General features: G+C 44.2%; 1 protein-coding gene and 1 long non-coding RNA gene across 9 annotated transcripts in view; both read left to right on the top strand.

The window, feature by feature from the left end:
* Positions 1–12831, top strand: part of LOC309515603 — a 224086-nt gene that overhangs the window by 37677 nt on the left and 173578 nt on the right. The gene's annotated exons all lie outside the window — the stretch shown is intronic.
* CREB5 (cAMP responsive element binding protein 5) overlaps positions 1–12831 on the top strand; it is a 271795-nt gene that overhangs the window by 93879 nt on the left and 165085 nt on the right. For all 8 annotated transcript variants that reach the window (XM_082193487.1, XM_082193489.1, XM_082193486.1 and 5 more), the window contains one exon: positions 1069–1241. In XM_082193487.1, the coding sequence (XP_082049613.1) occupies positions 1069–1241 (173 nt within the window). The remainder of the gene's footprint in view (positions 1–1068; positions 1242–12831) is intronic.

Here is a 12831-nt window from a genome sequence, read left to right as displayed (position 1 = left end):
TTATTATAGAAGATCCGGGGGGTGGAGGAATGCTTTGCTCTTCCCACACCTCCACGGATGCCACCCCGTCCCTGTGTTTGCAGGTTTAGAAAGGCAGCATGAGGTTGGGACCTTGCTGTGCTTCTCTTGGGCAATCTAGTTCATTTCCTCAGGTAATTAAAGGTGATTTTATTATCGTGGCACAATGGGTTGGCGCACCTGGCTGTTAAGCAGAAGGTTGGTGGTTCAAGCCCACTCAGGGATAGCTGTGGGCTGTGTGCATTGCCAGGGGTTGGACTAGATAACTAGATGACATTTAGAATTCATAGGATCATATAATGGAAGGGTTCCTTCCATTATATGAGTCTATGAATTCTAGATGTCAACTTCCTGTTCCTGTTTCAGGTCTCAGCTGCTGAATTCACTCTAGATACTCAGTTATCTGTGGCGATAATGTTACTTCCTTGTGATTAGCCTTAATTTTTTGACTTTCATGTCTAGCTCTTCTTACCACTTAACAAAAACTCTAGGATACTCAAAAACATACCTTGTGTACCAACAGGTGTTAGAGCAATAATGAGAGAGCAAAGATGAGTCCAGTAATAACTTTGTATTGGTTATACATATATTGGTTATATATACACACGCACTAGTTGTTATTCTGAGTCCTGTCAAACCCAATTCACTTATCATTCTCAGCAGATCTAGTACTGTAGCACCAGGCTGAATACTAAATCAATGTGCCATAGACTGACCGTGAAAATCATTTTCAAATGAAATATATATCACACACAGGCAAATGGATATGTGCAAAATGTCTATATTATAAATCACTAGTCAGATGTACAGAAGAGTGATTAGTCAACTTCCAAGTATTTTCAATTTGTGTTGCACTGTAAAAGCAGAAGAGTTATTTTTCATTTCTTTATAGCTGTTAGTTAGAGCAAGATCTATTGACACGCAGTTTGCTGGGAGCCAATAACTTTTCGTTTTTTGTTGACACTTCCAGATCCCTAATTTTAGGCAGGAGGGAAATTAAAAACAACACACTATAGCATCCAATTTACTCTCCCAACCCCCTTCTTACAGAATATTTCAATGCATAACGCCGTTGGAGGAGCCATGGCAGCACCGGGGACGCACCAGCTCTCAAATCCAAGGATGCCAAACCACGACACCAGCATCGTTATTCAACAAGCCATGCCATCTCCGCAATCGAGTTCCGTCATAACACAAGCACCTTCCACGAATCGGCAGATTGGGTAAGGACAGCCTCGGTTGATTCTTGCTTGGATGAAGTGCTGGTCTAGGTGTTGTGCCAGATGTTGTGTTTGATGAATGATACACAGCGAAACGTTTGCAAGATAATCTAGAGATGGGTAGTGTCAGTTATGTAGTGTCACGGAAATTCACGCTCAGGGTTCTTACTGCTGTTGAAACCTGTTGCGCAACAATAAAGAATCTAAGTCTACTGACTGCTGTTTTGCTCCAAATTACTTGGCTGGAATTTCCTTCTTTTACTGACCGTATGGACCCGTGGGGGACTTGTACCCCGGCGAGCTGAGCTGTTGAGTAGTCTCTCAACCCTTATCAATAGTATTGCTTAGCATTTCAGCCACCAGAAGAGCCATTCATTGAAAATGTACTGTGTTTGTTCATATATCTCAGGTTACTATCCTAGAGAGAGACCCCACATTTCTTCTGTACAATTTGGAGTCTATAATGCAAAGCTAATCATAACTGAGAGCTTAAGTGATAGCCTCTCCTCTCCACAAAAGCCCAGAGCTATCTTTAAGAGGAAAGAAGCTGACCACCCATCAATATGTTCTGTGACCTTCAGGGCCACCCCACCCATGAGGCAAAGTGAGGCAACTACCACAGGGGCAGCAGATCTGGCCTCCAAGGAATGCATAGCTCTCTGCTGCTGCTGCTATTGCTGTGATAGCCATAACAGCTGTGGTGTGCTCCTTGGAAGCCAGATCTGTCTCCTCCTCCGCAGCCTCCCCACTGCCATTACACCTCTACAGTGGCTTCTTGGTGACTAGGAGGCATTGCTGGTCTCAGGGCCGTCTTACGCATAGGCGCTAGGGGTGCAGAGCTCTCAGGGGCACCAGGCTGAGAGTTGAGTCCGGGGAAGAGCCTGCCCGTTGGTTGTAGCACTGCGGCAGGCTCTTCTGCTGCAGGCAGTTCTGCACCTCAAGTTTAGGGGCGACCGAGCCAGCGAGACGCTGAGGCAGCCGGCCGGCTCCACTCCCCTGTGCGCCTGGGACTGGGCAACCCGGGGAGGCGGATCTTTGCACCCCAGTGCCACATATGCTTAAGACAGCCTTGGCTGGTCTCCTCCCACCCCTAGAGAGTAAATGGTAGGGGCTGCCCTCTGGGGTCTCCTGGGCTCTGCGCCCACCTGATGTGATTCAGAGTGGGTCCCTCTCCTCCACCAACACAACAGCCTTTGATTCCCACTTCACCCTCTGGGTAAGGTTGATTTGATTTTCCCACTTGTTCCTGATGTAGCTCTTCACTCCCCTCCTCTTCCCTGGTTGGGGGAGCACCATTTTCTGCTTCGCCCCAGGTGCCAAAATATATTGGGCCACCTTGATTCCAAAGCCCATTATATTTAGGTTGAGGATTTTCTAACCAGTCCATGTGCTGGCTCTCCCTTTCATCCATAATGAGCATCCAGCCAAGTTGTTGTCCTTAACCCATTAGTGTCTCTTCATACATTGTTTATAATCTATTAGTCTGTTTCCTAACTTTTGAAAGATCCATCAGTGGGTATTCTACAGCTTTTCTATCACCTGTAGCAAAATGCACGTCCATCATGTTGTCGTATGCTCAAATGCTTCTTCCTAGACCGCTGGCTTTGAATGAATAAGAATTGCATGACGAGTGCAGCAATTGGTATGGTGGGATAGAATTGTGAAACTGCCCTTGCTATAGCTCACCTTTACAATGGGTAGGGTAGGACAGTGGAGGTGAGCTTGGGCTATGCAGGTGCGGCAGCAGAACCAATTTTGCTGTGGCTCTTTCCCTCCCCAGTGCCATCAAAGTCAGCTGTAGTGATGCCAGTGTTAGCTGAATCCCACCAAACTGGCCTCTGCTGTGTAAGACTCATTCAGAGATCTTTCCAGATGTCTTTTTCTTCAAAAAACAATGTACAGTGGATGCCTATATGTTTCACACATCCTAGGCTCCTTCATTGTATGTGTGCTCCTGTTGGATTGACATCCTGTTTTCTTAGCACTGAAAGATAAGAAAATCAGGTTCTTTTGACAATTTATGTACTCATTGATATTGGCATGCGGAATGTGGTTCTGTGAATGTCGTGGGCATCTACCAGCTAGTGACATTAGTTTTTTAGCTCATTAGTAATGGAGATAAACCCTTACTCTATGTTGACAGTATTGTGTGATTTATTAAAAAAAAATAAAAAAATACAGTGGTAATATATTCCCAAAGGTGTGCCAAAGTTCTATTGTGTATCTCTCTTACACACAAGAGTTCTGTTCCTGCTTTCACATGCATCCTTTGGGGCAAATGCAGAGAGCTTTTGATCCTTCAAATATTTCTAACTACATAACTCCCATATTCCTGGCCATTGGCCCTGCTTCCAGGGACTGATGGTAATTGTAGTTCAGCAACATCTGAAGAGCTAAGATTCCTCACACTTACCTGCTTTAGAATAGACAGTGTATTGTACTCCCTTCATTTTAGGCTTCAATTGATACCCATTTTCCTGGGACTAAGCCCATGGAACTCAATGTGAATTACTTCTGACTGGATACATATAGGATTCTGTTCCTAGCGTTGACTGAACAACCAACATTTATTGGCTAAACCAAATAAGCACAGTCATTTGGTACATTTGTGCACACTTTCAAAATTGATTTTTACTGCAGAGGATATTTAGCCTTGGGTAAGGGGAAGAGGACATGTGAAACACTTGTGACTGGAGTTCTTGGTTTGTATTTCAACATATTCTAAATTTGTGGGTGGTGAGGTCCTGGTTAATGTATTGTTGCACACCACCCCGACCTCCGACCCCTGGGATTCCAGGGGTTCCAGGCACTTACCTAGGGTTCATGATTCCTTTTGGAAATGAGGCACAGAGGAGACTGTGGTGTCTTTAAGATATACTTTTAAAAAAAAACATATATACAAACTGAGCCTACGATGGAGGGCTTAACAGCATCATCACCCACAAAGGGTCTTGTTTCTTCCATAGCTGCAGCCTTGGACTCAAACAGAAAACAAACGTTGTGCTCTCTGACACTCTTTTTCTTGTTTTCTTTTAAATTACATCCTCTCTCTTTCTCTCTCTGACACACACAGACACACACACTTACTGATACACACACAACTCTCTACAGTGGTACCTCTGGTTAAGAAGTTAATTCATTCTGGAGGTCCATTCCTAACCTGAAACTTTTCTTAACCTGAGGTACCACTTTAGCTAATGGGGCCTCTCACTGCTGCTACGCCGCTGCATGATTTCTGTTCTCATTCTGAAGCAAAGTTCTTAACCTGAGGTGCTATTTCTGGGTTAGCGGAGTCTGTAACTTGAAGCGTCTGTAACCCGAGGTACCACTGTTGAGAGAGGGGGCCCCAACTATTTGCTCTCTTGCACTTTAATCCCCATTAATGGGTCATCACCCAGGCAATCACTTCATGGAAAGCTAGTTTGTCTTGATTAGATGTTAACACTTTGCTGGATCCAGGGATTAATTACAGGGCTCTGGCACCCACAAACTCATAACAGTATGAAGTATTAGGAGAATTTGCTGTCTCAGAAAAGGATTCTTTTTATTTTTATAGAGAGAGGGAGAGAAACGAGTGGCCCCGCAAAATACGTTTGTTAAAAAACTCTAAGCTTTTCAGCAGACAATGTCGTAATGGTCTTAGTACGTCTTAAGTGGGAGCAGAATCTGGCCCTGTAGGCTATTGGAAACTGCAGTGTAGCAACATTCTGATTTTTATCACAACTGTAGATAGTTAAGTGTCAAAATATGGCCCAGCCACCTGCAAATGTTTGCACTGGCTGCAGTCCAATGAAAACAACAAATGGCAAGATAAGGTTTCATTCAAACTGTTGCATTCAGGCCTCACTCCTGCACATGAGACTGGGATTCATCTGTATGCATGTGCATTTCATTCCATGAGGCAGAGTGAGGTGTTTTTGGAGTGGCTGTAACTTTTATTTCCAGGTCTTTCTTTCTTTCTTTCTTTCTTTCTTTCTTTCTTTCTTTCTTTCTTTCTTTCTTCTTCCTTCTTTCCTTCTTTCCTTCTTTCCTTCTTTCTTCCCCAGGAGGCATGTGTTTAAAATGGAATCATCCTAGATACCTAACAGGATAAGGGTTGTTGTGAACAAATTACTGGCAGTGTATAATTTTTATATGCATACTAATTTCAGATGTTAATATGCTTTTGCTGCCGAGAAGGCCCCAAGTCAGATAAATGAGAAGAGGAGAAGCAGAATACAGCAATATTTCCTTCCTTCTCCCGCAAAAACCACGATGTGGTCCTTGTATATCTTAATAACCAAGCAAAAACAATATTTTTTGTCATTTCAATGTACTCCTTAGGGTTCTTACAGACAGGTGTTTATTGTGGGATTGGTAGCTACGTAAGCATGCAAGTTTATAGTATCATTCGCATTACACTGTTGGCATCCAAATTTCAATCCATTTTTTTTCTTCTGCATTTGAAGTGGATTTACCCCTTCTGTTGAAAATCTGAGAATTTGTTTTTAAAAGCCTGTTTCCTATTACCTGTTTGTGATCTTAGTGGTGTGTTTGCAAATTAAGCCCTTGTCTGGAACCAACTTTAGTCTGAAAATTCCCATGTGTTGCTGTACTGTCCTTAAAACCAGTGGCGTAGCTAGGGTTTTGCTGCCCGGGGCTGTCACTGAGTATGCCGCCCCTCTCGCTGTTCCTCACCCGGGAGTCCCACTGAATTGCCACAGTCCTCCCCTCTGCTCCAACTCTCCTTCCCTCCCCCCCCCGCCCGCCCTCCGCATCCCAAGGGGTAGGAAGGCACTCTGTTCCTGTTACCTCAGACTCCACCTCTTCTTTGCTTTACTTAATGCCTCATCGTGTTCTTTCTTTCTTTTGCTTCAACCACAGACAGAGCTCAAACACCTATTCCTGCCATGCAAAAGCACCCAAAAATAGTGCAAAGCAGGAGCGATAAGGAAGAATGTAATCTCTTATACCTGCATGTTGCTTCTGTGGACAGCTATAATACTGCTCAAGTATGGCGGGTTTAGGTGGCACACCTGTGACAAGCAGGGGCGGAGGAAAGGGTGTGTGGTGGGGGCTGTCTGCCCTGGGTATCACCACTGAGGGGGGTGACAAAATGCCAGGTGGCACTCACTGCAGGGCCTACAGCGCGCCCAAGCCACACGTCTCTCCTGGGAATGACGTAGTGGCTTGGGTGCCCGCAGGCTTCCCACTGCCCAAACAGTCTGCCCACCACCTCCCCCTCAGCTGTAGGGCAGCTGAGTGGGGGGAGGCAAGCAGACTCCTCCGAGGCCCCACAGAGCGCCCTGCCCCTGCATGCCCTGCCCCGCAAGTGGCTGGCCCCGCCCCTGGGCGCAGGGCACACACGCCTCCCCAGGCGCCCAATCGACTTGCTCCACCGCTGGTGACAAGCCCCATTTGCAACTTCAAAAGCACAACCCATTACTCAGGAAAAGAAAGCCATGCAGTGGCGTAGCGTGGGGGGTGCAGGGGGGCCGGCCGCACCGGGCGCAACATCTGGGGGTTAGGATTAGGGGGTGCAAATCCATGGGTTAGGGGGCGCAAATCCACGGGTTAGGGGGCGCAAATTACTTGCCTTGCCCCGGGTGCTGACAACCCACGCTACGCCACTTAAGTCATGAATACCTGAGTGTAGGTGCTCAAGGGCTACAGGTGCACAGTGCCTTGAAATCAAAAGAGAAGTGGCTCTGGGCAGCTTCCAAGTGCTGGTGGGGCGGCTCAGTCCCCCCTCTCGCCTGCCTCTGCCTCCTGGCAGTGGCTGTAAGGGCGATGCCTGAGCCTGAGTGGATTCGGGGGGCGGGCGGTGGCACAGGCACACGCTCCCCTGCCGATGGAGGGGGTAGGCAGTGCCCCTCTCACTGTGCAGCCCCATTGCACCAAGGGCGGACCGCTCCTCCCCCCATTTCCTTCGCCAGTGCACACACATCGCAAACCGACCCAGGTATAAAGTGTTGGAGGAGTCATTTGACTGCATAGTCCAGGAGTTGTCAACCTGGTCCCTACTACCCACTAGTGGGCATTTCAGGATTCTAGGTGGGCAGTAGGGGGTTCTACGGCACAAGCCGAATCCTCCTTCCATCGAGCACTGGTGGGCGGTAAGGAAATTTTACCATCAAGAAAGACGCATTAGTGAGCGGTAGGTACAAAAAGGTTGACTACCTCTGATATATTCAAAAGAAAAAAAGAAATCAGAAGACTATAAACAGTGGCATTCTAACTATGTCTACCCAGAAGCAAGTTCTATTCACTTCAGTGGGACTTATTCCCAGGTAAGTGACGTTAAGATTGCAGTCTTAATCGGCATGCGTTGCCTTTGCTTCATTACTCGCCAGAATATGTGCTCGCTGGGAAGCTGTAGAGAGGAAAGACAGTAGTGTTTCAAACAGTGAGAAAATATATAATAGCATAAGAGTTTATTTTAAAAGCAAGGCAAGGCAGATAAAGCGAATCCTCGCTCCCATTTCATGACAACTACATCTCATGCAACTGATTTCTTACAAAATTATTAATAAATGACAATTTTTGTTTTCACAAAAAGCAAACATTGCATTGCCAGTGAAGAAGGGAAACACTTTTATTTATTTTTTTAAAAAAATACTTTTAGTGATTTGTTACCAAAAAAAGAAAAGAAAAGTGCAAACATAACATGAGATAAAGAAAGCAAAGAATCAAAAATGTAAACCATAAAGTGTCACAACCTAGAAGGATAAAAGTGCAAAGATACAGCAGAGTTCCAAAGGGATGATAAAGTATTAACTCATACAAAACCTTTTATCTATATCTATGTATTTTCCACCTTTGAGTTCCTTTATTACTGGGAATAAAAGTTCTGTACAGTGTTGAGTGAGCCCAAACATTTGCATATATAGAGTATTATTGAGCCACTTCCCCAATAATATTCAATCCAAACCACTGTTTGAGATAGGTGTCCACTCTTTCCTTAGACAGTGAAGATAATTTGATCTGTTCATTTATTATATCTGTGCTCTTTCCTACAAAGCCATTTACTTAGATGTTATCATGATGTGCCTCACTTAAAGTGTCAGCATTTATTGATTGGTACCTGAACAACAATGAAACTCTAAACTAAAACCTGAACAGCAAAGAAATTCTAAACCAAAACGATCTAGATTTTGGACTTGGTATAATGCTGCACATCTGTTTCATCAGTCTGAAGCAAATTTTTTTTGCACATTTTTTTTTTTAGGAGAACTACCTATTTCCATGGGAATCCCATGTACACCATTTTGAGTTCCATGGTGGAACAAAAAGGTTGGATAGTAATTAAATTAATCAATGCATTTACTTTTAATAGTATGGTGCTATTTTCACTACCATAGGAATATGGGCCCAGGTGCGGTGGAGCAATGGGTGATGGGCCCAAGACATGATTTAGTTGCAATAAATTGAGGACAACCAACTGGGATTTAAACAGGCCACAACTTTATTGATTATAGATATTAGCAGGTTTTGGCATAGGCATTGGATGTGTATCTTGAATCAATCATTGGAAATGAGCAGTATTATCATTTCTCCCAGACACAAAGAATTGTTTTATAGCTCCTGGCTGGAGTTTCAGCTGCAAGAGCAGCAGCCACTGGCCTGGTAGCAAATGCAACTTCCTTTCTACAAAATAATCTGTTGCCATTTCTGCTGCTTAATTTATCACTTCTGCTATATTTTATGGAAGGCTCTCTTTAAACATGAATAGACAAAGCCCAAACAGCTTCCCACTCCAGAGTTCTTAATGGGAATCTTGTCCAGAATGAAATCCTGACAACAGCTTTGGTGCTGAGCACTCCGAAGCACGAAGCAGAAGTCTTAACATATCTTAACATGATGGGCATCTGTGGGAACCCTGCATATGTTCCAGAACACTAAGTAAAAATTGGGCGGCCTCCAGTATATGGTTACTCTTGTTTTTGCATTAGTTGAGGGTAGCTCCTTAAGTATATGCAGTTGTGCCCACTGTAACAGAGATTGGTATTGTGAGTCATCAGTATTTTTGGACACGGGTTGATGAAAATTAAATGAACAGGGCAGAAGCTGTGGAATTCTTGAGGAGTTAACAAAACAAAGTTGGTTAAAGTAAACAAGCTATTGTAGATGTTTGACTCCCTGTTAAAGCACCAATATAAAAATTTGAATAAATGATTCAGAGTTCAGCATCCAGGAATATTGGGGGGGGGGGGATTGAATCCATTTCCCGTGAAAACGCCTATTTAATATTCTCAGTTTGTGTTCTTTTCATGTGGTTTGTTTTCCTAAGGTTTCATGGTAAAGTTTTGAAACCAGTCTTAACTGAACACATTTGGTCAGAAGGTTATAAAATGACAGCCAGCTCTGACTGGAGTCCAAGTTGTTGCGGAAAAGCTTACTACTTCCTGATTGCTTGAAATTTCCCCATGGTTCCCTCTTCCTTCATGGTTATGGATTACAATCCGATGTAATATAAAAGAAATAGCCACTGGCACCACAGTCCTAAACCAGTCCTAAGCTAATTTACTTAGAAGTCATTGATTTCAATTCAACTTGCTTCGAAGCAGGTGGGTTTGGGTTGCAGCTGAAGAAAATGGATTGTTCTGTTGCTTTGTTTGAAGAATCGGGGGGAAACTTAACATAGCATCACTGAGATGAAATACTTAAGCAAACCAGTGTCTTGCAAGATGCATAATCAGTAACAAAGCAACACACCAATTAATACCAATATAATCTTTTAAATATATGGCAAATGAAAGATGAGGAAACAAAGGAAAACAAGGTGCATGACAGCAAATTTTCTGTAGCATCTTGATCTGACAGTAATACTCAAATCCCTTGCAATGTCAAAATGGGCCATCTATTTCCGTGTGTGTGTGTGTGTGTGTGTGTGTGTGTAAAATAAGCACTTACAATGCTCCCTCTTAATGATTGCAGTGATGAGGAAGGAACATAAGGACTAAGAGGATTCCTAAAGTATCTGGTTCCAAGTTGTATAGGGCTTTGTATGCTAGCACAAGAGCCTTCAAACTTGGCCTGGTAGCATACTGACAGCTAACGTAGGACAGCCATGGTGTAATATGCTTTTGGTAGGCTGCTTTACTCACCAGCCTAGTTGCAGTGTTCTACAGTAGCAAACCCTCCAAGTCACAGGATTGCCATATGCCCTCTTTTTCCAGGACACGTCCTCTTTTTCATGGGTATGTAAAATGAGAGTCGTCCTAGTGATCCATAGTTAAAAGTAGAAGGCAAATGTGTCCTCTTTTTTGCTTCTCAAAATATGGCAACCCTATTTCCAGGGACAGTCCCAGACTTACAGAAGCTCTCCTGGTATCTGATGAACGTCCAGCTTTTCCTTAGGATGACCCTATTTTCATCGGTGGAAATAGGTATGGAGAATATGGAATAGGACGTCCCCAGGGCTTCTTTTCAGCCATAGCTCACTTCCAACACCTCTTAGCTATTGCCATTCTAAGAGAATGAAGGAGGCTTTCACGGTGAGTTCTGGCACCTCTTTTTCTAGAAAAATAGCACTGGACGCCCCTGTTTTCATCAGAGAAATGTTGAAAGGTATGCACTAGCTAGAGCTTCCCATTCAGCCATAAAGGTGTCCACACCTAGAGCTCATATTCAGTGGCCTTTGGCAAACCACTATGCCCTTTCAGTAAGCACCTCTCCACTTTGGGCAGTGTATCATGAACATAGTAACGGTAAAAGGACCCCTGACCATTAGGTCCAGTCGTGGCCAACTCTGGGGTTGCGGCGCTCATCTCGCTTTATTGGCCGAGGGAGCTGGTGTACAGCTTCTGGGTCATGTGGCCAGCATGACTAAGCCGCTTCTGGCAAACCAGAGCAGCGCACGGAAACGCCGTTTACCTTCCCGCCAGAGTGGTACCTATTTATCTACTTGTACTTTGACGTGCTTTTGAACTGCTAGGTTGGCAGGAGCAGGGACCGAGCAACGGAAGCTCACCCCATTGTGGGGATTCGAACCGCCGACCTTCTGATCGGCAAGTCCTAGGCTCTGTGGTTTAACCCACAGCGCCACCCACGTCCCACCTACTATCATGAAGATAGTAGGAGCAGCCAACTTGGCATAATTGTTGTGTGTAACGCTTTGAAAGCAATGCTAGATGCTAAGTGTTATTATTACCGTTTCAAGTGGTGCATGATTATCTTAATGAAACAAACGCTACGAGGCGTGGTTACGGCCATCTTAAAAATGACTCGACAGCTAAGATTAATATTCATGCATAGCCGTTCTATCTCCGTCCCATTTGTAAGATTCCTGTGGGAATTCCTGGAGTCAGGAGTTTCTGTTGTTTGTTCATTTGGCAGAGGGACGTGGGGCATGTTCTAGCAATGCAGCCTTTTATGCTCCTCTTTGATTCATTTCCTGATGATTGCCTGGTAAGTTTGCGAGATGTGCCCCTAGCCATCAGCAGGGCCATAAATTACTCCCCATTAACAATAGCACGATACAATATGCTGTGGAGGATGCCTGTACATTCAATGGAGCCCTGTTCTCCCCAACTATTGTGTTCATATAGGATTGCAAAAGGGGCCATTAGGGAGGTGAATGGGAGGTCTGTATGTGTCTCTCACATCCACCTCTACCTTCATGGGGCAGACGTTGCTTGTCTTGGTGTAAGAGCCAGCGGCAGAGATGCGAGTAGCTTCTGGAACAGCATCACCCAGCAGCAACCTGCATGGCCATGTCATATTACAGGTATTGCGCCATCTTGCAGTTTCAAGCTTCTTGGTGGCTGCAGTCTGGCGGAGGGAAAAAGGTCTGAGCATAGCCACAAATGGGTAAACTTGGTAATGGTCTCACGGTAACTGAGAGCAGTTCAGAGCAGCTTCTTCGTATTAGCCTTATCACATCAGGCCATCGGAAAGCAGATAGACAGGTACATCTGAGAGACCTCTGAACCCAATTAAAGTTATGCCACAAAGAAATCAAATTCATGTGGTTTGCATTCGGAAAGTTACATTTGGTGGGCTCTCCTTGCTTTTACTTGGAAACCTAATGCACACCATGTGAACATTTGAAATGCTTTTAACAGTTAAGACCAGCTCAAATAACACTGAACTAGAGCAGCAATAAAGAATGAATTAAGACTGATTGCAACTTGCAGTCAACATTATTATTATTTTTTCCCCTTTTAAAGGAATATATCTTCGGTTTTCTGCTTTTAGTAGTGCAGTAGCCGTCCTATTACCTTTTGAAATAAAGGCTTCAAATGACAAGTGCAGTAAATTGCACTATATCTGAATTTTGTTTTGTTTTCGGTCGGGAACAGTAGTGGGGAAAACCTGGATACCATTTAACTGGCAGCTTGAGTTATACACCTTTGTGACAGTTCAATAACTCTGACGTTTGAATATACAGAAAAACAGGATGGGAGTCTGAGGGATTTATGTGCTTGTTACTTTTTCTTTTTGCGGGCAGCGGGGTGGCTGGTTTTTTGTGGGTAAAAATGCACTGTATTTCACAGAAATAATTGGTGTGCTTGTTTCTTTTTATGCTGCATAGTCCACCCCCGATCAAAACTCATAAGGGCTGGGCATGCTTCCTTACGAATAGATTTTGATTTAAAATTATTTAGCAGAA

This window comes from Podarcis vaucheri (genome assembly GCF_965113315.1).
Source record: "Podarcis vaucheri genome assembly, chromosome: 12".
In the NCBI taxonomy this organism is placed as follows: Eukaryota; Metazoa; Chordata; class Lepidosauria; order Squamata; family Lacertidae; genus Podarcis; species Podarcis vaucheri.
Note: the sequence above shows the minus strand (reverse complement) of the source record. Positions and strands in the feature narration are given on the sequence as shown.